At 49.1% G+C, this 26,266-nt stretch overlaps 1 protein-coding gene across 1 annotated transcript in view; it reads left to right on the plus strand.

Annotated features, from left to right (window-relative positions):
• Positions 1–26,266, plus strand: part of LOC136587226 (macrophage mannose receptor 1-like) — a 353,431-nt gene that overhangs the window by 137,500 nt on the left and 189,665 nt on the right. Inside the window, exons 13-14 of the mRNA XM_066585783.1 lie at positions 10,184–10,308; positions 11,744–11,834. Coding sequence (XP_066441880.1) covers positions 10,184–10,308; positions 11,744–11,834 — 216 coding nt within the window. The remainder of the gene's footprint in view (positions 1–10,183; positions 10,309–11,743; positions 11,835–26,266) is intronic.

The raw sequence follows: 26,266 nt of genomic DNA on the forward strand, positions 1-26,266 counted from the left end.
CATGCTGTCGGTCCACATGGACTTCCCATTAGGGAGATGTACATGCCTGTGTATACTTATAAAAAACTCGAGCCTGACTGGGGCATGCAGTTTGGGCCGAAGCCCCCCTGTATTTAATCAGACGTTAGCTCTGCTGTCCAGGGCACTGCAATGGGATATATTTTTGTACCGCCAGTGGGTTCCAGGGAGCCACCCACGGTATCGGTCCACACGGACTTTACATTAGGGAGTTTTACCTGCCTGTGTCTATGTATTAAAAACCCGGGTCTGACTGGGGCATGCAGTGTGGGCCGAAGCCCACCTGCATTAAACATGGCATTACCTCAGCTGTGCTGGGCACTGCAATGCGATATATTTATGTACCGCCGGTGGCTTCCTGGCACCCACCCATGCTGTCGGTCCACACGGAGTTGTAACTGCATGTGTCCACTTCTAAAGAACCCCAGTCTGACTGAGGCATGCAGTGTGGGCCAAAGCCCACCTGCATTAAACATGACATTACCTCAGCTGTGCTGGGCATTGCAATGGGATATATTTATGTACCGCCGGTGGGTTCCAGGGAGCCACCCATGCTGTCGGTCCACACAGAGTTGTAACTGCATGTGTCCACTTCTAAAGAACCCCGGTCTGACTGGGGCATGCAGTGTGGGCCGAAGCCCACCAGCATTAAACATTACCTCAGCTGTGCTGGGCACTGCAATGGAATGTATTTACGTACCGCCGGTGGCTTCCTGGCACCCACCCATGCTGTCGGTCCACAGGGACTTCACAATAGGGAGTTGTTCCTGCTTGTGTCTATGAATTAAAAACCCCGGTCAGGTTGGGGCATGCAGTGTGGGCCAAAGCCCACCTACATTTAATCTGACATTAGCTCTGCTGTCCAGGGCACTGCAATGGGATACATTTATGTACAGCCGGTGGGTTCCAGGGAGCCACGCATGCTGTGGGTGCACACGGAATTCCCATTGCGGAGTTGTACCTGCCTGTGACTATTTATAAAAAACCCCGGTCTAACTGGGGCATGCAGACACCTTGACAGAATGAATAGTGTGTGGCACATAGGTTCCCCATTGCTATGCCCACGTGTGCAGCTCCTGATGGAGGTGGCACAGGATTGGATTTCTCATTGCTTCTGTACAGCATTGTGGGCTATCGCCCCGCCCCTTTTAAAGAGGGTCGCTGCCTAGCCGTGCCAACCCTCTGCAGTGTGTGCCTGTGGTTCCTCCTCATGGCAGACGCACTTATAAATAGACATGAGGGTGGTGTGGCATGAAGGCAGCTGAAGGCTGCGCACGGACACTTTGGTGTGCGCTGTGGACACTGGGTCGTGAGGGGGGGGGGGGGTTGGGCATCATGTAACCCAGGAGACGTGGCAGCGGAGTGTCATGCAGGCAGTGATTGTGCTTTGTTGGAGGTAGTGTGGTGCCTAGCTAAGGTATGCATTGCTAATGAGGGCTTTTCAGAAGTAAAAATTGTTGGGGGGGGGGGGGCCCACTCTTGCCGCTATTGTGGCTTAATAGTGGGACCTGGGAACTTGAGATGCAGCCCAACATGTAGCCCCTCGCCTGCCCTATCCGTTGCTGTGTCGTTCCCATAACTTTCTTGAATTGCCCAGATTTTCACAAATGGAAACCTTAGCGAGCATCGGCAAGAATACAAGAATGCTCGAGTCGCCCATTGACTTCAATGGGGTTCATTACTCGAAACGAACCCTCGAGCATCGCGAAATTTTCGTCCCGAGTGACAAGCACCCGAGCATTTTGGTGCTCGCTCATCTCTAATAATAAAGTCATTGGTCACAATATAAAAACAGTTAAAAACTGCTGTAAAAGCTTTAGTAAATGTGGACCATGCTCCAGCTCAGCATACAAACATTAGTCACTACGCCGACTCAAGGCTGCATAATAGATGCATAAACATGATACTTGCTTCGAATACCAAAGATGGCGCACCTGGTGTCACTGACAGCTGTATGCACATGCGATATTGCACATAAACCATACAAGATATAATAGTCATGTCTGATATTCAAGACACAATAGCATGCCTATGCCAATTCTCCATACGTCACTACAATAATAAAAGATGCTGTGTTTGAACACATAGAAACCATCACAAGCACATGTGCCAATCCCCATAGCTGCAAGCTTTCCACAACAGAAAGGCTGCAGCAGATAAGCTGGAAAACTGCAGTGAACAAGTCCGTGTCTGCATTGTGCAGATCGGGCTGCAGTTTTTGTAGCAGATTTTTATTTTTTTTTAACAAATCTTTATTTGTAACTGGGGAAAGGGAAAGTGGGAGAAAATGGTTACATTATTTCCTCTGTAACAATTATGGCATAAAAAAGTGTCAATTAATAAAACAGTAAGAAGTAAGAGCTTTTGCCAGCTTCAGTACATTTTCTATAGAACTTACAATTATAACAAAATAGTTAGTATCTTCTTCCAGCTGAGCAAATTATCAAACTTACAATCCGTTTGGAAGAATGGAAATGATAAAACAGCATATTTTTATCAAAAATTATCAACAATAGTTTATCAACAACTATGTACATAGTGTGGTTGCTACCGTTGCATCCGGAGTTACTGTAACCCGGGTGGGAGGCAAAACCTCGCACCCAGATTTTAAAAGGCAAAAGTTCTCTGGTCCAAGTCAGTGAGAGACCCCGGCAAGCCGAGTGTTCCCCCTGAGTAGGTGTCATGCTTATAGTTAAATTCCAGGTCCATTACCCTTGAATCTCAGGTAGGCCTTTTATTCTGAAGGATGGACTATCTCTGCGCTACCTCTGCTAATTCTCTCAGACTAAGGAGGTGTGTTCCTCTGAGAGTCAGTCGGGAGGAATCTATTCTTCCGGTAAGACAGCCAGGGTGACCAGACCTGCAGGTATTTGGCATGTTGTCTGCTCTCCCAAGCAGCTAATTCCTCCATCCTGCAGATTTTGTCAAGCCTCTCCATCCATTCCCCTATAGTGGGAGGTTCCTGATCCCTCCAGTGTGCTGGTATAGTTAGTTTTGCTGCTACTATCATCTGAGTGATAAGATCATGACGTTTGGGGCAAAAGAAATCTGAAGGTGCCCAGATAAGGATAAGCTCCTTTGTAAGGGGAACAGATTTGCCCGTGATAGATTTTATAAGCTCTGTAATACTCTTCCAGAAATTCTCAATCTTAGGACAGTCTACCCATATATGTGTAAGTGTTCCTGTGTGGGCGTCACAGCGCCAGCATTTATCTGAAGGGGTCAGTCTCATTCTGTGTAGGAAGTCTGGAGTACGGTACCATCTTGTTAAAGTTTTGTACGAGTTTTCTTGTATTCTGACACATCTTGAAAAGCCATGTGAATGTGATAGAATTAGGGATACGTTCTTGTCAGTGAATGTAGTCTCCGGTTCTCTTTCCCACGCCAGAACAAAACTTGGTTTACTCGAGCGAGTGTGATGTAGCAGACCAGCATATATCTTTGAGGTCAAACCCAGAGGTAGAGGGGGAAGCAGCAGGAAAGTCTCGAGCCAAGATGGTTCATTAAATGGGCCAAATCTAGCCTGGAAGGAATTTTCCATTCTCCTAAGGGAGAATGCCTGCAAGAAATTTGCCTGTTTGGCTACCTCTGCTGATTCCCTGGGTCTAACATCAAAGTATACAGCTGTGGTGATATCTAGCCAGTATTTCCAATCAGTCAGATATGACTGTTGAGAGTTTAAGTAGAATGGTAGAAAACTCATTGGTGCCAGAGCTGAAATACTTCTGCTTGGTGTCAGGGATGTTAAGTATTGATTAAAGACTTTTAATGTGCCTCTGGTCAATGGGCTTATATTCTGTTGTTGGAGAGATTTGCTGGTCGGGCACCAGAGGCTCCCCAGGAGTCGATGTCCCAGTAGGTCTCTTTCTAGTGCTATATGTAAGGGGTTATCTTTTAGTCTAGCCAGCTGTAGCCATCTGTTCAGATGTACCGCCCTATAATAAAGCGAGAGGTCCGGAAGGCCTATACCACCGTGTATGGGTTTTTGAATCAGTAATCTGTGGGGCAGTCGTGGTTTACTTCTCTCCCATAGAAAACGTGTAAAACATTGTTTGATTTTTAGTAAAGAAGGCTTGTGGGATGTTCATGGGGATTGTCTGTAATACATACAATATTTTAGGCATTACATAAGTCTTCAGGTAATTCTTTCTGCCCATCCATGATACAAAGGGGATTTTGGTTGTCTCCAATTGGCCACGGATCTTGATGAGTAGTGGTTTGAAGTTGGCAGTGTACAGATCCTGCAAAGATCTTGGGAGCATAATGCCCAGATATTTTAAATATTTATCTGGCCACTTAAAGGGGGCTAGTTTTGGAAGGTCCACCAACTCTGAACTTAGGGCGGAAATGTTCAGGATCTCAGATTTAGCATAGTTTATTTTAAAATTTGAGGCAATACCAAATTGGTTGAATATTCCCAGTATCTGGGGCAGGGCCAATTTTGGATTAGAGATTATTAGTAAAAGGTCATCGGCGAATGCTGCGGTCTTATGCATATAGCCACCTGCTTCTAAACCTCTTATCTCCTTGGTCTGTCTTATTTTTTGTATTAATGTTTCCATAAAAAGGATAAATAGGGAGGGGGAGAGCGGGCATCCCTGTCTTGTTCCATTAAAAATACGGAAAATGGGAGAGAGGGTGCCATTAATTCTAATTTGCGCAGAGGGGAATTTGTATAGTGTGAGTATGGCTTGGATAAAGAGGGATGGGAAACCGAATCTGGTAAGTGTAGCCTCCATGTAAGACCAGCTGACTCTGTCAAATGCCTTTTCGGCATCGGTACCCAACAGAGTCAGTGGAAGCCCATGGGACTGTGCGTGGTGTATTAGGTTAATCAACAGTGAGGTATTGTGTTTGCCTTATCGTGACTTAATGAAACCCACTTGCTCTGGACCTATTATTTTAGGTAGGAGGTGTCGCATTCTATATGCTAGCAGCTTTGCCCGCCACTTCACATCAGCGTTAAGTAGGGAAATTGGGTGATAGCTGCCACATTCCTTGCTGTCCTTGCCTTCTTTGGGAATGAGAGAGATATGGGCCATCAAAGTTTGCTCTGTAAATTGTTCGCCATTCAGAAGGGAGTTACACAACGTCAGGAATCTCGGAGCTAGTACCTCTCGGAATTTTTTATAGTAGCTGGTTGGCAAACCATCAGGGCCAGGTGCCTTCCCACTGTCTATGGAAGATAGCACCTCCAAAATTTCATCTCTAGTAAATGGTTGGGTCAGGAGGTGTTTATCCTCGTCAGTGAGCGACGGGAGCTCAATCGAGTCCAGGAAACTGGAGGTTAGAGCTTCTGCATCTGGATGTCCTGGAAGGTCGTACAGGGAGCTGTAAAATTTTACAAATTCTTCCGTGATTTCATCTATTTTAGAGACTACTCCTTGGCTGGGGGATTTGATTGCCTCTATAAACATTTTTTCTTTATGTTTTTTTTAGCAGGGCAGACATGACTTTAGAGCCTCTGTCTCCGTGCATGTAATATTTGAAAGAGCTCCTCTGGTACAGCTTCGCAGAACGTTTATTAAGTAAATTTTTGAGTTCCCTCCGCCGCTCTCTGAGCTCCTCTTGAACACCGGCCGCCCCCGAGAGTTTACTTATTCTTTCCATTGTATTGATCTGCGCAAGTAAAGAATTTAGTTCAGCTTGTTGCTGTTTCTTGCATTTGGCTCCCAGAGCAATGAGCTCCCCTCTGATGAAGGCCTTATGGGTCTCCCATAAAATAGCTGGCGAGATTCCTGGTGTATTATTTCTCTCAAAAAAATCTTTTAAGGCATTGTTTAGTTGGGCCTGGTGCTGTGAAGAGTCTAGTAAGGTTTCATTTAGTGTCCAGGACCAAGCGCGTGGAGGGATACTATTGATCTCAAGCGAGAAAGATACTGGTGCATGGGCCGACAGTGTAATAGAGCCTATTTGTGGGTCACTCGTCTGTGGGAGAAACCTGCTATTGATAAAAAAAATAGTCTAGCCTGTGGTAAGATTTATGTAGAGGGGAGTAGAAAGAATAGTCTCTATCATCAGGGTGGTGTCTTCTCCAAATATCTATAAGACTGAGATCTGCTAAATAGCTTTTTAATTTACTAAGTGCTTTGTAAGAAATAGAGGACTTTCCATTTGAGGTGTCTATTAGAGGGTTGAGTGCTAGGTTTAAGTCTCCTCCCACTATCACTATCCCCTCCGCAAACATGTTCAGCCGTTCCAGTATTTGCAGCAGCCATTGGATTTGTCCTTGGTTAGGGGCATATAGGTTGGCTATCGTTACCAATGTATTTGCAATAGTGCCTTTGACGAGTAGAAACCTACCCTCTGGGTCTGACTGTGTGACTATATGTTTAAAGGGAGTGTTCTTATGTAGGGCAATGCTCACACCTTTTGCAGACGAGTCTGACTGAGCACTGTGATACCATTTGTCATATTGACGATGTTTATTCAGGTCTGGTATATTCTTAAGTTTAAAGTGTGTCTCTTGGAGCAGGAGTATATCATAATTAGATTTCTTTAATAGAGATAGTATCTGACCTCTTTTCCTGGGCTCATTCAGTCCCTTAACATTGTATGAGACCAGGGCAATGGGCCTGGGGGCAGAACCACTAGCCACAATATTGACACCCATAAGGAATTTTCTTCTTACCTGATCCTGACGCATGGGCAGCAACCACTTGGCCTCTTAAGGAGACCGTTTGTAACATTTTCAAAAATCTATAACACAGTAAAAAAAATATGAGAAACAGATTTATGCAATCAATACAAGTTTCCTTCAGCAGAGTCATGTCCACACCGAAGGAGGAAACAAAGGTAACAAGGACACTTTGATATTATATAATTTGTTACTAGGCGGGGAAAAACAGGTAAGGAGAGAAGAGGGGGGAGCAGGGGGAGGAGGGGAAGGGTAGGGGAGAGGAGGGGGGAATTAAGACCAACTATAAAAGTAGTGTCCTGTGGGTGTAATAGGGAGATCCACAGTCCTCCTGTTAGTTAGGTTCAAGCACAATTGTTGAGACTCTAATAGAGCTTCTCTGTCAATTGAGTCAACCTCAATTCAAATGAACTCGGATTTTACAATTAGCAGGTCATAGCAGAGTGTGAGGAAGTCGAGGATTGTTTTATATGCTGCAAAATCTACCCTTAGGCACTTATGTTCTGGAATGGGTAAGTCCTTAAAGGCCCTGTTGGGCGGTGAGGGGCAATTTGACATATCACGTAGTAGTCATCAAGATTGGGGCCGACCTCAATGTTGGTGTTTGTGGCCGGCAGTCAAACAGCAAAGTGTCTGGTGGATTTCTATGGGTTGTCCATATTGATCCTCTTGGGGGTAAGCTTGCCTGATCGCTTGCGAGATCTGGATGGTCTTGGAGGTCGAGCTAATTCCCACTGTGCGGGGGTTATAATAGTTGGTAAGTCTCCAATGTCCTGGATACAGCCCAATCTGGAATTCTCAAATCCTCTGTTCCCAAAGCCTCATATATGTCTGAAAGGTCGGCGTTTTTCCGGATTTGGAATCTTTTTCCTTCAGTTGCAAATGCTAAACCGAATGGGAAGAGCCATTTGTATGGTATCTTTTTGCTCCTGAGGACTTCTGTCAGGGGTCTTAGCACGTTCCTTTTAGAGAGGGTGACTCTGGCCAGGTCTTGGAAAATTGAGACTTTGGCTCCTTCCAGTAATAGTTCTCCATAGGTTCTGCTTCTTCTCAGGATGTCATCTCTGACTTTGGAAGTAAGCAACCTGCAGATTATATCTCTGGGTGGTTCATCTTGCCTGGGTCTCGGTCTCAGGGCCCTGTGTGCTCTTTCTATGATGATCTCCTCTAGGTACTTGTCACCTAGCAGTGTGATAAAGAGCTGCCTTATTGCCCCAGTGACGGACTCCGGTAGGATGGATTCAGGGACACCTTTAATTCGGAGGTTGTTTCTCCTCCCTCGATTCTCTTGATCCTCCAGCCAGTCGACAATTCGATTTAGATGGCCTTGACAGGTTGTGAGAGATGAGGTAGCGGCTGTGGTGTAGGTCACCAGCTTCTCTTGTGTTGCTTCTAGCTGCTCCACTCTCCCTCCTATCTGTCTCATCTCCTGTCTAAAGTCCTGTATTTCTCTCAGGAGAGGCTCCAGCGCTCTGGTGAGGAAGTCTCTAGTGATGGGCAGTTCTCTGTTACTTGCAGGGTCTTCACCCTCACTACTAGTTTTGTCTGCCCTGGTGTTGGAGGTCATCAGCGTAGCTTTTTCACAGATGATGGCGTCTGATGTGCTGAGGGTGCTGAGAGAAGTGGCTGCGTTTTTTTCATAAAGTTGTCTATATTTCCAGATTTGCTAGTAGCACCCATGTCCCTATTTTTGTTAGGACTGATCTTGACCATCTTGAGTGGCGAAAGTTAAATCCTTTATAATTTGTTGAACTGGGATTCTCTGTTTGCCCTACACCGCTGCTAGTTGATAGAGGTGGTGGTGGTGGGGGGTCCGCCTGGTAAGTTGCTAAGAAAATGCTTCCTCCATGTTGGCCATGAGGCTCCCCCACATATTACTTCTGGGAGGGTAAGGGCATTTTTATATTTTCTATAATAGTGGTAGGGTGTCCTGGCATGGAGTTACGCTGACTTTCTCAATCTGAATCCTTAGTAGGTCCTCCTGTCAGAGTAGTATTAGATATTAGTTAAGGGAGTATTGTTAGTGTTTTGGGGAGGATTCTGTGTGTTTTTCTGGGTAAGTTCACTGTGTTTCTCTTAAAGGTTTTGTTTGGGCAATTGTGGCACGGCCCTCTGTAACTCCTCCTGGCTGGTCAAACTCCTGTTAACAACTTAGTCTGCTCCTCTGAGGCTGAAGCTGAAGCAGAGTGGGAGAAGGAGCAGTCTATATAATAGAAGTGAGAATTTGCTGTTACAGTGTGCTTTTCACTTTGGTCACCAGAGCATTTTATCTCCACTAATGGGGAGATGAACTGTAGCAAAGTCTCTCTCTGGGGCAGTGGGGATGTAATAGTTAATCCACCGGTGTTCACTTCTGTCTCAGAGTAGGGGGGAGTAAGATATCTGCTCAGTGCTGACACGCCCCCTGAGTGCAGTGAATAAATTACTCCCCTTGCTCAGCTCTATGCCAGGGCTCCTGAGTGCAATTAATGAATTATAAGTCACTTCTTCAGCTCAGATGCCGGTTTATTGCATCTGTAATTGCTGACAGGCTGTGAGCACACTCTGGCTGCTGGCTGGAGTCCTCTCACCTCTCCACGTGGTAGCCCAGTCAGTCGGTCCCGCCACCTCCCCTTTCCTTGATTTGTGTCCACCGGCTTCAGTGAGAGCAGCTCCTCTGGAGGCAGTTTTACTGCCTGTCTCCTCCACTGTCCACAGCCACTTGCAGGCAGGCTGTATGTGCTTGTTTGTTGGTGTAGGGATAGCAGGTTACCAGAGCTGCTCAACTGTGTGTCTCTACAGCTTGGCACAGGAACCGGAAGTGTTTTTGTAGCAGATTTTAATTTTTATATTTCAAGGATTGAGACCTGCAGCATTAATCCGCAGAATAATTAGACATGCTCTGGATTTAGAATGCTCTGCATTTAAAAAGAATGTTGGATTTCTTGTGGAAATTTTCTGCAGCATGTAAAGGAGATTTTTGAAATCCCTCCACATGGCTTGTACTGGAAATGCTGCAGAATTTCCGTCCCCGTGTGAAAGCAGCGGCCTGTTCCACTCCATAGCAGGGGAGGAGAGCAGCTCTTTCTCCTCTGCACTGCCGCCCATGCATACCATTGATTGGTAGTGATCGCTGGTGGGAACTGCTGCTGCTCCCCCGCATCCACCAACCAGTTTCCTTCTGCTGTACCATGATAAGAGAAGAGGATAACATCTGTCAGAAGAAGCAGCGCAGCACTCCAGGTTAGAGAATGTAGGAAGTGACACAAGGTGTGGAAAGCTCTCCATTTATTTAATAAAATGCATGATCAGCTGCTCCTGATGGAGAAGAGAATGGAAAGGCCTTATAGTGGCCCTCCGTCGCCCTGTGCCATCCCCTGCACTGTCACCTAAAGTCCCTGGATGTGTTCAAAATATTTATTTCCTATTCTTCTCCGCTGAAACCTGCGAGCGTCTTATAATCCAGTGCGTCTTATAGAGCGAAAAATATGGTAATTTTTAAAGGATTTATAAAAACATTTTTACAAGTTTTATTTGTTTTTCCAACAGATTTACTCGACAGAAAATTATGCTAAAAAGACCTGGCTAGATGCAAGAGACTTTTGCAGAGCTGTAGGAGGCGACTTAGTCGAAATCACCAACAATGATGAGGAGTTAAATTTAATAATAATGATGTAAGCAGTGATCTTGCTAAAAATATCATTTTATGCTATAAATATTGTAAATTACGTTAGTTGGAATGAACTTGTCAGATGCCACATGTGGTCCCGTCTGCGGGCGACGTGTCATACAGCAGACTGATAGGTAGTTTTATATTAAATTCAGTAAAACTTATAATTAGTGATTGAATCTCCTGTTTATTGTGATCTTCGGAGTCCGGTGGGCGTCCTGCTCAATGATTGGCAGCTTTCCATGCATGCACACTCAAACTGAGAAAGCCATCAGTCATTGCGCAGGACCGCCCTGCAGACCCATAAGCCCACAGTCAGCAGCGACTTAAAGGGGTCGTCTAGGAATTCAGCAAATGACCACCATCTGTGCAGGCTGTGGAAACCCATCTGAGGACTGGCGAATGCATCTATAGACCGTAGGGGGAAGGGGTGGAGCCACAGTCATTTGTTGGTGAAATTCCACAGCATTTCTGCAACATGATTAGCACATTGAAGATTTGTTAATCGGCCTCATGCTCGTGTGTCCGTGTGAAACTTTTTCTGCCACAAATAGGATTTTGAAACCCACAGCCACATGCATTATACTCTGCAGATCTGCAACATTTTAGTGTGGGGATACAGTGTCTACAAACCTCCTGCTTCCTCTATAGCAGGGGTCCCCAACTCCAGTCCTCAAGGACCACTAACAGGTCATGTTTTCAGGATATCCTATGGGAAGACCACCTGTGGCAATGTCTGAGGCACCGACAATAATTACATCACCTGTGTAATACTGAGGAAATCCTGAAAACATGACCTGTTGGGGATCCCTGAGGACTGGAGGTTGGGACACTGCTCTATAGAACATTTAGAATCACATGCACAGATGTAGGAATCGTTGGCGTGACGGACGCATCGTGATGACTTGTTGATCAGCATTGTAGAACACTGCAGTTAAGTTTCCATAATGCTTCAATTTCCAGTTAATATTGGCTAAATCTTTATGTACCCGGGGGTGAAACTCTGTAGTGCCTGGAGTCTTATAACCCAGCTCAGATGTTGCCTATAGCAGCCATGGGGCCACGTTTCCTTTTTCTCCCGTGCAATTGAGAAAAAATCTAGACTTTCATTGGTTGCTCCCAGCAACAAAGGTTCTGAGATAGTTTTGCTTCATGAGACCCGGTGTGAGGAAGGGGAACGCCGAGGAGAAGCTGTAGAGAGCGAATATACATACAAGATAATGGGAGACTATTACAGTCCATTACGTTACAGTACAGAGCATTGGGGTTTTACAAGATCACTGCAGGGGAATGAAAGTGAGTTCAGAGAGAAGTGTATCAATGGAATCTGTGTGTCTTCAGCCCTCCACACATTATAGCAGTTGAGAGCCATTTATCATGGTGTTCACATACAGAATGTATCTTCTACATTGCTGATATTCACCTATTTTATTTTGCAGAGCCAATGCTTTCGACGACCTAAAGTATTTTTGGATTGGTCTAGTACGCAGTAATACGGATGAAGGGTTCGTGTGGTCAGATGGCTCCCCTGTAAGTAATGCCATGTCTTGTTAAAGCAATTACTTGTTACAATCACCTTCAGGTCTATCCACATGACGGGGCCACAGCAGAACATCTGCCATAGATCTGCTGACGCTCCCTGCAGTAACATAATGCACCAAGTCATGCTGTTTCCTTGTGGATTTTGTTGCAATATCCACCACATAAATGGTCATGCTGCAGATTTGGAATCCTCTCTGCATGTCAGTTTCCACATGGATTTCATACAGAGTTTTTTCCAAAGCATTTATATAAGATTTGCTTAACCCTTTAAAGCTACAGAATGTACATTTACATCCTGGAGGCTCAGGGTTTGTATGTAGTGGGATCGGGGGTTGATCCCGCTCCATACAATGTGGATGCTGACTGTTTCTTACAGCCGACACCCGCCTGCAACAGCTCAGATAAGGAATGCCTCTGACCAAGGCTGTTAACAGCTGTTAACAAGGCTGTTAACCCTTTAAATGCTGCGGTCAATTTGACCGTGACATTTAAATGCAGTGAACGATGTTAGGGCTTCCTAAACTGCCCCCATGATAATATTGTGGGGTGCTGTGCGGTTGCCATGGCAGCCTGAGTCATTCTGAAATCCCCCAGGGCTGTCATTGCAGATCAGCCATTGGAGATTGGCTGTCAGATCGCGGTATAATGTAATGCTATGGCTTATCAGTTGTCCCCCATTGAGGACTAAAACAAAAAAAGTGAAAATTATTTTAACTCCTTAAGGACGCGGCCTATTTTGGCCATAAGGATGCAACAATTTGGGGGGGATTTTCATCTCCACGTTCTAAAAGCCATAACTTTTTATCTTTCATCAATACTGCCGTATAAGGGCCTATTTTTTGCATTGTGAGCTATAGTTTTTATTTTCACAGTTTTTGGGTGCATATAATGTATTGTAAAACTTATTTTTTGAGAGCAGGGAGAGAAAAAAACACTTCTGCCATTGTTTTTTTAGTTTTTTTACATTATTAATCAGACAGCATGAATGACGCAAGAGATTTTTCCCGTGGGTCGGTACAATTACAACGATACCAAAAATATTATGATTTTTTTAGCTTTTTCCACTTTTGCACAATAAGGCTTTAGTCACACAAGTGTATATCGGCTGCCATTTTCACGGTTGGCTGATATACGCTATATGCCGGACAGGAAAGATAGTCCTGGAACTATCTTTTTGGCCAGAATATTGCGGCAGATGCATAGACCCCATGGGAACCTATGAGAGCTGCCGGAGAAGGGAGGTGGGTGGGAGTTTATCTCTAAACTGCTAAACTTCCTCCCCTTCTCTCCTCCTCTACACCACTTGCCAGCTGTTTGCAATGGGAGGAAGGTGGGATTGGGTGGAGCAAGTTGCTAAGCTCCCGCCCCATTCTGCCCCCTCCCATATCTGGCTGCCGACAAGGGGTGGAGAGGGGGTGAGAGCTTAGCTTTGTGCACCTGTTCATGCATTTTTCAGGGGTCGGTGGGCGAACATAAAAACGCTGCCGCCCATGTGAAAGAGCCCTGTAATCACTATAATATCGCTGTGTAAAAATAGCATCAGACTATTATATGTTAACTGCAATATCTAGAGATATACTAGAGCTTAGCCGCTGTATCTACACCAGTTATAAAAGCTGAAAGGTTGTAAATATGAACATATAGTCAGGGTTGAGCTTGTGATCGCCTTTGCTGGGGTCAAAGGACACATACATATTTCTTTCTTCTAACATGAAGGAGAGCTGCATTGAAAAGGCTTTAACTGACACATGGTCAGGTTTATTATTTTTCTCACATTTTCAGTTTTTCCCCCTCCCTTTAAAAAAAAAAAAAACATACCTCCTTAATTTATCCATCAACGAAGCTGTATGACGGATGAGTTGTATTTTTCAATGGTACTATATCATGTACCATATAATGTTCTGAAAAATCTTTAAAAAATGTCAGATATGCACATCTTGTAGCTAAGGGAAACTCCTATCTGACTCCTATGGCGCTAATAAGCCATGGTAATTCTAGCTGAGTGGGCACCGTTGTAGCCGCCCGACAGATGGCAATGGGTGGCCGGCTAGCGCTAAGCTAACTAACTATATGTAGTATACTGACTAATCTAAACTACATTGACGCGTTTCTATAGCCAGCTTTACATTCTGGCTGTATCATCAGGATGAAGAGAGAGCAAGCGGCAGCGGTCGTGATGCCTGGCTGCATTCCCTATGGTCAGTGCCACACGTCAGATCCTGACAGCGCTTATATATTATTGGCACCCCCTTCCCTATTCCTGGGGTAATACCCCTCTCTGCCAATCCTAAAGCACCATCATCCTATAGGACGCCCCCCTCCACTTCTCACGATATGTGTGTGAGAGGGGGAAATTGCCTGCTGTCACGTCACAGGGTGATCAGCACTGGACAGCTCCTATGATGTTCCGATTAGAGATGAGCGAGCACCAAAATGCTCGAGTGCTCGTTACTCGAGACAAACTTTTCGCGATGCTCGAGGGTTCGTTTCGAGTAACAAACCCCATTGAAGTCAATGGGCGACCCGAGCATTTTTGTATATCGCTGTTGCTCGCTAAGGTTTTCATTTGTGAAAATCTGGGCAACTCAGGAAAATGATGGGAACGACACAGAAACGGATAGGGCAGGCGAGGGGCTACATGTTGGGCTGCATCTCAAGTTCCCAGGTCCCACTATTAAGCCACAATAGCGGAAAGAGTACCCCCTCCCTCTCCAAACAATTTTTACTTCTGAAAAACCCTCATTAGCAAGGCATACCTTAGCTAAGCACCACACTACCTCCAACAAAGCACAATCACTGCCTGCATGACACTCCGCTGCCACTTCTCCTGGGTTACATGCTGCCCAACCCCCCCCCCCCTGCACGACCCAGTGTCCACAGCGCACACCAAAGTGTCCCTGCGCAGCCTTCAGCTGCCCTCATGCCACACGCTGGCCTCATGCCACACCACCCTCATGTCTATTTATAAGTGCGTCTGCCATGAGGAGGAACCGCAGGCACACACTGCAGAGGGTTGGCATGGCCAGGCAGCGACCCTCTTTAAAAGGGGTGGGGCGATAGCCCACAATGCTGTACAGAAGCAATGAGAAATCCAATCCTGTGCCACCTCCATCAGGAGCTGCACACGTGGGCATAGCAATTGGGAACCCATGTGCCACACACTATTCATTCTGTCAAGGTGTCTGCATGCCCCAGTCAGACTGGGGTTTTTTATAAATAGCCACAGGCAGGTACAACTCCGCAACGGGAATTCCGTGTGCACCCACAGCATGGGTGGCTCCCTGGAACCCACCAGCTGTACATAAATGTATCCCATTGCAGTGCCCTGGACAGCAGAGCTAACGTCAGGTGAAATGCAGGTGGGCTTCGGCCCACACTGCATGCCCCAGTCACACTGGGGTTCTTAAGAAGTGGACACATGCAGTTACAACTCCGTGTGGACCGACAGCATGGGTGGGTCCCAGGAAGCCACCGGCGGTACATAAATATATCCCATTGCATTGCCCATCACAGCTGAGGTAACGTCTGATTAAATGCAGGTGGTCTTTGGCCCACACTGCATGCCCCAGTCTGACCGGGGTTTTTAATACATAGACACTGGCAGGTACAAATCCCTAATGTGAAGTCCCTGTGGACCCACAGCATGGGTGGCTCCCTGGAACCCACTGGCGGTACATAAATGTATCCCATTGCAGTGCCCTGCTCAGCAGAGCTAACGTCACATATAATATAGGTGTGCTTCGGCCCACAGTGCATGCCCCAGTCAGACTGGTAATATGTACCTTAACAGTAACCGCGTTGGTGGGAATGTGGTGGCGGTTTTATTTAGTTGGTTTTCGGATTGTGGCCAGGATTAAGTGGACCGTGGCGGCGAGGATGGTGGGGAGGCTCTCTTGTTGTGTCGGTAAAGGTGAAATTCTTGGACTGCCACCAGACGGACCAATGCAAAGGTATTTGCCAAGAATGTTTTCATTGTTGGAGGAGGAGGGGGATGTTTTTGAGGCACTACGTGTTCTCTCCACGTGTCCGTGGTTATATGCACCTTAACAGTAACCGCATTGGTGGGAAATGGCCTCGCCACCATCATGTCTTTGGGAAGCCTCCGTTTCCACACCTCAGTGACATAGCATTAGCAGCGGTATAGGTAGAGCCCAGAATTAGTAACATTTCAGCGGTAGCATTAGGTACAGGCCCCAGTAACATATCACTAGCAGCATTATAGGGGGAGCACAGTATTAGTTCCATTTCAGTATTAGTAGCAGTCAAGAGAGGCCACAGTAACATTCCCGTTGCAGCAGTTTGGGGAGATAACGGTCTCTTTCACATTTCAGTAGTTGCAGTATAGACAAGGCCCCAGTTACATTTATGTTTATGTAGCAAAAAGTGTAGGCCAACCCCACACACCTTGCTGTACCATGAGTGCAGGCGAAGCCCATAAAAATTAGTAGGATTACACTGTAGGTGAGGGCCCAAAAAAATTGGTGTACCAACAGTACTAATGTACCTCAGAAAAATTGCCCATGCCCAACCAAGAGGGCAGTTGAAACCCATTAATCGCTTTGGCTAATGTGGCTTAATTTGTAACTAGGCCTGTAGGCAGCCCAGTTAAAATAAAAATTGGTTCAGGTGCAAGTTTCAACGCTTTAATGAGAATTGAAACGTATAAACATTGTTTACTAAAGTAATATGACTGAGCCTTGTGGGCCTAAGAAAAATTGCCCGTTCGGCATGATTACGTGATGTTTCGGGAGGAGGAGCAGGAGGAGGAGGATGAATATAATACACAGATTGATGAAGCTAAAAGGTCCCCGTTTTTGATGGTAATAGAGAACGATGCTTCCATCCGCGGGTGCAGCCTACGTATTGTTTAGGTACCGCTGCTGTCCGCTGGTGGAAAAGAGAAGTCTGGGGAAATCCAGGCTTTGTTCATCTTGATGAGTGTAAGCCTGTCGGCACTGTCGGTTGACAGGCGGGTACGCTTATCCGTGATGATTCCCCCAGCCGCACTAAACACCCTCTCTGACAAGACGCTAGCCGCAGGACAAGCAAGCACCTCCAGGGCATACAGCGCGAGTTGAGGCCACGTGTCCAGCTTCGACACCCAGTAGTTGTAGGGGGCAGAGGCTTCACGGAGGACGGTCGTGCGATCGGCTACGTACTCCCTCACCATCCTTTTATACTGCTCCCGCCGACTCAGCCTTGACTGGGGAGCGGTGACACAGTCTTGCTGGGGAGCCATAAAGCTGGCAAAGGCCTTGGAGAGTGTTCCCCCACCTGCGCTGTACATGCTGCCTGATCTCCGCGCCTCCCCTGCTACCTGGCCCTCGGAACTGCGCCTTCTGCCACTAGTGCTGTTGGATGGGAATTTTACCATCAGTTTGTCCGCCAGGGTCCTGTGGTATAGCATCACTCTCGAACCCCTTTCCTCTTCGGGTATGAGAGTGGAAAGGTTCTCCCATGGGTCGAGCAGTGTGTACACCCAGTAATCCATAGTGGCCAGAATGCGTGTAACGCGAGGGTCACGAGAAAGGCATCCTAACAGGAAGTCCGCCATGTGTGCCAGGGTACCTGTACGCAACACATGGCTGTCCTCACTAGGAAGATCACTTTCAGGATCCTCCTCCTCCTCCTCCTCCTCAGGCCTTATACGCTGAAAGGATGACAGGCAAGCAGCAAGGGTACCCTCAGCAGTGGCCAAGCTGTCTCTTCCCCCTCTTCCTCATGCTGCTCCCCCTCCTCCTCCTCAACGCGCTGAGATATAGAAATCAGGGTGCTCTGACTATCCAGCGACATACTGTCTTCCCCCGCCTCCGTTTCCGAGCGCAAAGCATCTGCCTTTATGCTTTGCAGGGAACTTCATAGCAGAGGAATGGTGATGCTAATGATTGCAGCATCGCCGCTCACCATCTGGGTAGACTCCTCAAAGTTTTCAAGGACCTGGCAGATGTCTGCCAACCAGGCCCACTCTTCTGTAAAGAATTGAGGAGGCTGACTTCCACTACGCCGCCCATGTTGGAGTTGGTATTCCACTATAGCTCTATGCTGCTCATAGAGCCTGGCCAACATGTGGAGCATTGAGTTTCACCGTGTGGGCACGTCGCACAGCAGTCGGTGCACTGGCAGATTAAACCGATGTTGCAGGGTGCGCAGGGTGGCCGCGTCTGTCTTGGACTTGCGGAAATGTGCGCTGAACAGGCGCACCTTTCCGAGCAGGACTGACAAGCGTGGGTAGCTTTTCATAAAGCGCTAAACCACCAAATTAAAGACGTGGGCCAGGCATGGCACGTGCGTGAGGCTGTCGGTCTGCAGAGCCGCCACCAGGTTACGGCCATTGTCACACACGACCATGCCCGGTTGGAGGCTGAGAGGCGAAAGCCAGCGGTCGATCTGCTCAGTCAGACCCTGCAGCAGTTCGTGGGCTGTGTGCCTCTTCTCTCCTAAGCTGAGTAGTTTCAGCAGGGCCTGCTGACGCTTGCCCATCGCTGTGCTGCCATCCCGCGCGACACTGACTGCTGGCGACGTGCTGCTGCTGACACATCTTGATTGCGAGACAGAGGTTGCGTAGGAGGAGGAGGAGGGTGGTTTAGTGGAGGAAGCATACACCGCCGAAGATACCAGCACCGATCTGGGGCCCGCAATTCTGGGGGTGGGTAGGACGTGAGCGGTCCCAGGCTCCGACTCGGTCCCAGCCTCCACTATATTCACCCAATGTGCCGTCAGGGAGATATAGTGGCCCCGCCCGCCTGTGCTTGTCCACGTGTCCGTTGTTAAGTGGACCTTGGCAGTAACCGCGTTGGTGAGGGCGCGTACAATGTTGCGGGAGACGTGGTCATGCAGGGCTGGGACTGCACATCGGGAAAAGTAGTGGCGACTAGGAACCGAGTAGTGCGGGGCCGCCGCCATCATGTTTTTGAAAGCCTCCGTTTCCACAAGCCTATACGGCAGCATCTCCAGGCTGATCAATTTGGTCATGTGCACGTTTAACGCTTGAGCGTGCGTGGCGGCATACTTGCGCTTGCGCTCAAACAGTTGCGCTAGCGACAGCTGGACGCTGCGCTGAGAGACATTGCTGGATGGGGCTGAGGACAGCGGAGGTGAGGGTGTGGGTGCAGGCCTGAGACGGTCGTGTCTGTGTCCTGAGAGGGGGGTTGGATCTCAGTGGCAGGTTGGGGCACAGGGGGAGAGGCAGTGGTGCAAACCGGAGGCGGTGAACGGCCTTTGTCCCACCTTGTGGGGTGCTTGGCCATCATATGCCTGCACATGCTGGTGGTGGTGAGGCTGGTGGTGGTGGCTCCCCGGCTGATCTTGGCGCGATAAACCTTGCACACCACAGTTCATCGGTCGTCTGCACTCTCAGTGAAAAACTGCCACACCTTTGAGCACCTCTGCCTCTGCAGGGTGGCATGGCGCGAGGGGGCGCTTTGGGAAACAGTTGGTGGATTATTCGATCTGGCCCTGCCTCTACCCCTGGCCACCGCACTGCCTCCCCCTCTGAAGACCTGTCCTCAGTAGGCTTAGCAAACCAGGTGGGGTCAGTCACCTCATCGTCCAGCTGCTCTTCCTCCGAATCCTCTGTGCGCTCCTCCCTCGGACTTACTGCAATTACTACTACCTGGGTGATAGACAACTGTGTCTCATCGTCATCGTCCTCCTCACCCACTGAAAGCTCCTGAGACAGTTGCCGGAAGTCCCCAGCCTCATCCCCCGGACCCCGGGAACTTTGCAAAGGTTGGGCATCGGTCACGACAAACTCCTCCGGTGGGAGAGGAACCATCGCTGCCCATTCTGGGCAGGGGCCCGAGAACAGTTCCTGGGAGTCTGCCTGCTCCTCAGAATGTGTCATTGTAATGGAGTGAGGAGGCTGGGAGGAAGGAGGAGCAGCAGCCAGAGGATTCAGAGTTGCAGCAGTGGACGGCGTAGAAGTCTGGGTGGTCGATAGATTGCTGGATGCACTTTCTGCCATCCACGACAGGACCTGCTCACACTGCTCATTTTCTAATAAAGGTCTACCGCGTGGACCCATTAATTGTGAGATGAATCTGGGGACCCCTGAAACTTGCCTCCCTCCTAATCCTGCAGCAGTTGGCTGCGATACACCTGGATCAGGAGCTCGGCCTGTGCCCACACCCTGACTTGGGCCTCCGTGTCCTCGCCCGCGTCCACGTCCTCTAGGTCTACCCCTACCCCTCAGCATGGTGTATTACGAGTAGAGCAGAAACAGAACGGTGTAATTAAATGTGCCGCTTATTGGCCCGTGGTTGGAGGCTGACTTCGCTTACGGAACGCACAGCAGAGCCAGGAAACAATTTTGCGCACGCCTGTAGTGAGACGTAGGTGCGTATGACTGAGCTAGTGGAATTAACAGCGCAGAAGTAGTCAAGTCGCCAAAGGGCAGTGGTACGCCTTAAGTATTTGGCTTCCCTTTCTTTAAATGGTGAGCTGAAACAGCAGACAGATACTGTATGCAGCGTATATTATGTTTACTGTTTCCCTCTGGCGCTATCACGGCGGTGATGTAATGGAGACAGCAGAGCCAGGAAACAATTTTGCGCAAGCCTGTAGTGAGACGTAGGTGCGTAGGACTGAGCTAGTGGAATTCACAGCGCAGAAGCAGTCAAGTCGCCAAAGGGCAGTGGTACGCCTGAAGTATTTGGCTTCCCTTTTTTTAAATGGTGAGCTGAAACAGCAGACAGATACTGTATGCAGCGTATATTATGTTTACTGTTTCCCTCTGGCGCTATCACGGTGGTGATGTAACAGGCACAGCAGAGCCAGGAAACAATTTTGCGCTAGCCTGCTGTAACGCTTAGCTGCGTATTAATTAGGACTACTACCCCCAGCAGACACCCAGTACACTGAAGACGGTCACAGGCAGCCCAAATATAGTATTTTTCCCCAATTTTTTTGAAAAAGCCGACTGCCTATATAGACAGTATATCTCTTTCACCTTTCCCACTGTCCCTGCCTCACCAGTACTGCCCCAATACTGAGTAAAATGACTGCAGACTGAGGACGCAATGGTCTGCACGCCCGATATACAAAAAATAAATAAATTGTGCAACACTGCTAAAAGCAGCCTCAACAGTACTGCACACGGTCAGATGTGGCCCTAAGAAGGACCGTTGGGGTTCTTCAAGCCTAAAATAACACCTAACGCTCTCCCTATAGCAGCAGCATCAGCAGCACTTTCCCTGATCTCTGTCAGAATGCATGTGTGGCGAGCCGCAGGCGGGGCAGATTTTAATACTGGGGTGACACTTGATCTCCCCAGCCACTCACTGCAGGGGGGTGGTATAGGGCTGGAACGTCACAGGAGGAAGTTGTAATGCCTTCCATGTCTTTCTATTGGCCAGAAAAGCGCGCTAATGTCTCAGAGATGAAAGTGAAAGTAACTCGAACATCGCGTGGTGCTTGTCTCGAGTATAGAGATGAGCGAACGTACTCGTCCGAGCTTGATATTCGTGCGAATATTAGGGTGTTCGGGATGCTCGTTACTCGTAACGAGTACCACGCGGTGTTCTGGTTACTTTCACTTTCCTCTCTGAGACGTTAGCGCGCTTTTCTGGCCAATTGAAAGACAGAGAAGGCATTACAACTTCCCCCTGTGACGTTCAAGCCCTATACCACCCCCCTGCTGTGAGTGGCTGGGGCGATCAGATGTCACCCGAGTATAAAAGTCGGCCCCTCCCGCGGCTCGCCACACATGCCTTGTGAGTTAGCTGAGGGAAAGTACTATCGTGCTGGTGCTGCTGTAGGGAGAGCGTTAGGAGTCAGTGTAGGCTTCAAGAACCCCAAAGGTCCTTCTTAGGTCCACATCTACGTGTGTGCAGGCTGCTGCTAGCAGTGGTTTTTTTTTTTTTTTTCTCAAAATCGGCAGTGCAGAGCATTGCACCCGGTATTAGGGACAGAAGTGGTGCTTAGGCAGGGAGAGTGTTAGGAGTGAGTGTAGCCTTCAAGAACCTCAACGGTCCTTTCTAGGGCCAAATTTAACCGTGTGCAGTACTGTGCTGGCTGCTGTTAGCAGTGTTGCATTTTTTTTTTTTTCTAAAAATCGTCTGTGCAGAGCATTGCGCCCTCCATTGATACTACAGGGACAGAATTGTGTAGGCAGGGCCACAACACAGTTATTGTTCATTGAATATACGCAGTGGGGCCCTCCCTTTGCAAAAAAGCGAATTCAATTAATTATATTTGGCCTGCCTGTGTCAGTCCTAAGGTCTCCGTGTACGTGTGTGCTGCGTGGAGAACGTACAAAAATCAAACGCAACCAGCTACGGTTTACTGCAGGCTTGCGCCATTGTCTTTCCTGACTGGCAAATACCTGCTCTGCTAGAGTTAATAACTCTGCTACACTATAGTTGTGTGACACTTTTTGAGGGCCACACCACCGATATTAAACTTCTTGTTCATTGAATATACGCAGTGGGGCCCTCCCTTTGCAAAAAAGCGAATTCAATTAATTATATTTGGCCTGCCTGTGTCAGTCCTAAGGTCTCCGTGTACGTGTGTGCTGCGTGGAGAACGTACAAAAATCAAACGCAACCAGCTTCGGTTTACTGCAGGCTTGCGCCATTGTCTTTCCTGACTGGCAAATACCTGCTCTGCTAGAGTTAATAACTCTGCTACTCTATAGTTGTGTGACACTTTTTGAGGGCCACACCACAGATATTAAACTTCTTGTTCATTGAATATACGCAGTGGGTCCTTCCCTTTGCAAAAAAGCGAAAACATTATATTTGGCCTGCAGGCTTGCGCCAATTTATTTCCTGCCTGGGAAATCAAATCACTGGTAATACAGCATGCTGAGGGGTAGGGGTAAGCCTAGAGGACGTGGACGTGGCCGAGGACGCGTAGGCCCAAGTGAGGGTGTGGGCACAGGCCGAGCTCCTGATCCAGGTGTGTCGCAGCCGACTGCTGCGCGATTAGGAGAGAGGCACGTTTCTGGCGTCCCCACATTCATCGCCCAATTAATGGGTCCACGCGGGAGACCTTTATTAGAAAATGAGCAGTGTGAGCAGGTCCTGTCCTGGATGGCAGAAAGTGCTTCGAGCAACCTATCGTCCAGCCACAGTTCTGCGCCGTCCACTGCTGCAAATCCGAATCCTCTGTCTGCTGCTCCTCCTTCCTCCCAGCCTCCTCACTCCACTACAATGACACCTGCTCAGGAGCGGGAACACTCCCTGGAACTGTTCTCGGGCCCCTGCTCAGATTGGGCAGCAGTGGTTCCTCTCCCACCAGAGGAGTTTATCGTCACTGATGCCCAACCATTCGAAAGTTCCCGGGGTCCGGGGGAAGAGGCTGGGGACTTCCGCCAACTGTCTCAAGAACTTTCTGTGGGTGAGGAGGACGATGACGATGAGACACAGTTGTCTTGCAGTGAGGAAGTAGTAAGGGCAGTAAGTCCGAGGGAGCAGCGCACAGAGGATTCGGAGGAAGAGCAGCAGGACGATGAGGTGACTGACCCCACCTGGTGTGCAACGCCTACACAGGACAGGTCTTCAGAGGGGGAGGCACGGGCAGCAGCAGGGCAGGTTGCAAGAGGCAGTGCGGTGGCCAGGGGTAGAGGCAGGGCCAGACCGAATAATCCACCAAGTGTTTCCCAAAGCGCACCCTCGCGCCATGCCACCCTGCAGAGGCCAAGGTGCTCTAAGGTCTGGCAGTTTTTCACAGAGACGCCTGACGACCGACGAACAGTGGTGTGCAACCTTTGTCGCGCCAAGATCAGCCGGGGAGCCACCACCAACAGCCTCACCACCACCAGCATGCGCAGACATATGATGGCCAAGCACCCCACAAGGTGGGACGAAGGCCGTTCACCGCCTCCGGTTTGCACCGCTGCCTCTCCCCCTGTGCCCCAACCTGCCACTGAGATCCAACCCCCCTCTCAGGACACAGGCACTACCGTCTCCTGGCCTGCACCCACACCCTCACCTCCGCTGTCCTCGGCCCCATCCACCAATGTCTCGCACCGCACAGTCCAGCCGTCGCTAGCGCAAGTGTTGGAGCGCAAGCGCAAGTCCGCCACCACGCGCCCGCACGCTCAAGCGTTAACCGTCCACATAGCCAAATTTATCAGCCTTCAGATGCTGCCGTATAGGGTTGTGGAAACGGAGTCCTTCAAAGCTATGATGGCGGCGGCGGCCCCGCGCTACTCAGTTCCCAGTCGCCACTACTTTTCCCGATGTGCCGTCCCAGCCCTGCACGACCATGTCTCCCGCAACATTGTACGCGCCCTCACCAATGCGGTTAGTGGCAAGGTCCACTTAACTACGGACACGTGGACAAGCACAGGCGGGCAGGGCCACTACATCTCCCTGACGGCACATTGGGTGAATTTAGTGGAGGCTGGGACAGAGTCAGAGCCTGGGACGGCTCACGTCCTACCCACCCCCAGAATTGCGGGCCCCAGCTCGGTGGTGGTATCTGCGGCGGTGTATGCTTCTTCCACTAAAGCACCCTCCTCCTCCTCCTCAACCTCTGTCTCGCAATCTAGATGTGTCAGCAGCAGCAGGACGTCGCCAGCAGTCGGTGTCGCGCGGCGTGGCAGCACAGCGGTGGGCAAGCGTCAGCAGGCCGTGCTGAAACTACTCAGCTTAGGAGATAGGAGGCACCCGGCCCACGAATTGCTGCAGGGTCTGACAGAGCAGACGGACCTTTGGCTTGCGCCACTGAGCCTCCAACCGGGCATGGTCTTGTGTGACAACGGCCGTAACCTGGTGGCGGCTCTGCAGCTCGGCAGCCTCACGCACGTGCCATGCCTGGCCCACGTCTTTAATTTGGTGGTTCAGCGCTTTCTGAAAAGCTACCCACGCTTGTCAGACCTGCTCGTAAAGGTGCGCCGGCTCTGCGCACATTTCCACAAGTCCCACACGGACGCTGCCACCCTGCGCACCCTGCAACATCGCTTTAATCTGCCAGTGCACCGACTGCTGTGCGACGTGCCCACACGGTGGAACTCTACGCTCCACATGTTGGCTAGGCTCTATGAGCAGCGTAGAGCCATAGTGGAATACCAACTCCAACATGGGCGGCGCAGTGGGAGTCAGCCTCCTCAATTCTTCTCAGAAGAGTGGGCCTGGTTGGCAGACATCTGCCAGGTCCTTCAAAACTTTGATCAGTCTACCCAGGTGGTGAGCGGTGATGCTGCAATCATTAGCGTCACCATTCCTCTGCTATGCATCTTGAGAAGTTCCCTGCAAACCATAAAGGCAGCCGCTTTGCGCTCGGAAACAGAGTCGGGGGAAGACAGTATATCGCTGGATAGTCAGAGCACCCTCCTGTCTATATCTCAGCGCGTTCAGGGGGAGGAGGAGGAGGATGAGGAGGAGGGGGAAGAGACAGCTTGGCCCACTGCTGACGGTACACATGCTGCTGGGCTGTCATCATTTCAGCGTGTATGGCCTGAGGAGGAGGAGGAGGAGGAGGAGGAGGAGCCTGAAAGTGATCTTCCTAGTGCGGACAGCCATGTGTTGCGTACAGGTACCCTGGCACACATGGCTGACTTCATGTTAGGATGCCTTTCTCGTGACCCTCGCATTCAACGCATTCTGGCCACTACGGATTACTGGGTGTGCACACTGCTCGACCCACGCTATAAGGAGGACCTTCCCAGTCTCATTCCCGAAGAGGAAAGGGGTTCAAGAGAGTTGCTATACCACAGGACCCTGGCGGACAAGCTGATGGTAAAATTCCCATCCGACAGCGCTAGTGGCAGAAGGCGCAGTTCCGAGGGCCAGGTAGCAGGGGAGGTGCGTAGATCGAGCAGCATGTACAGCCCAGACAGTGCAACAGTCTTTAAGGGCCTGGCCAGCTTTATGGCTCCCCAGCAAGACTATGTCACCGCTCCCCAGTCAAGGCTGAGTCGGCGGGAGCACTGTAAAAGGATAATGAGGGAGTACGTAGCGGATCGCACGACCATCCTCGGTGATGCCTCTGCCCCCTACAACTACTGGGTGTCGAAGCTGGACACGTGGCCTGAACTAGCGCTGTATGCCCTGGAGGTGCTTGCTTGTCCTGCGGCTAGCGTCTTGTCGGAGAGGGTGTTTAGTGCGGCTGGGGGAATCATCACAGATAAGCGTACCCGCCTGTCAACCGACAGTGCCGACAGGCTTACACTCATCAAGATGAACAAAGCCTGGATTTCCCCAGACTTCTCTTCTCCACCAGCGGACAGCAGCGATACGTAAGCAATACGTAGGCTGCACCCGCGGATGGAAGCTACGTTCTCTCTCACCATCCAAAACGGGGACATTTCTGCTTCATCAATCTGTGTCTAATATTCCTCCTCCTCCTCCTCCTGCTCCTCCTCCTGAAACCTCACGTAATCACGCTGAACGGGCAATTTTTCTTAGGGCCACAAAGCTCACTCATCTAATTTTTCTAAACAATTTTTATATGTTTCAATGCTCTTAAAAGCGTTG

Source organism: Eleutherodactylus coqui, chromosome 12 (genome assembly GCF_035609145.1).
Source record: "Eleutherodactylus coqui strain aEleCoq1 chromosome 12, aEleCoq1.hap1, whole genome shotgun sequence".
Classification (NCBI taxonomy): Eukaryota; Metazoa; Chordata; class Amphibia; order Anura; family Eleutherodactylidae; genus Eleutherodactylus; species Eleutherodactylus coqui.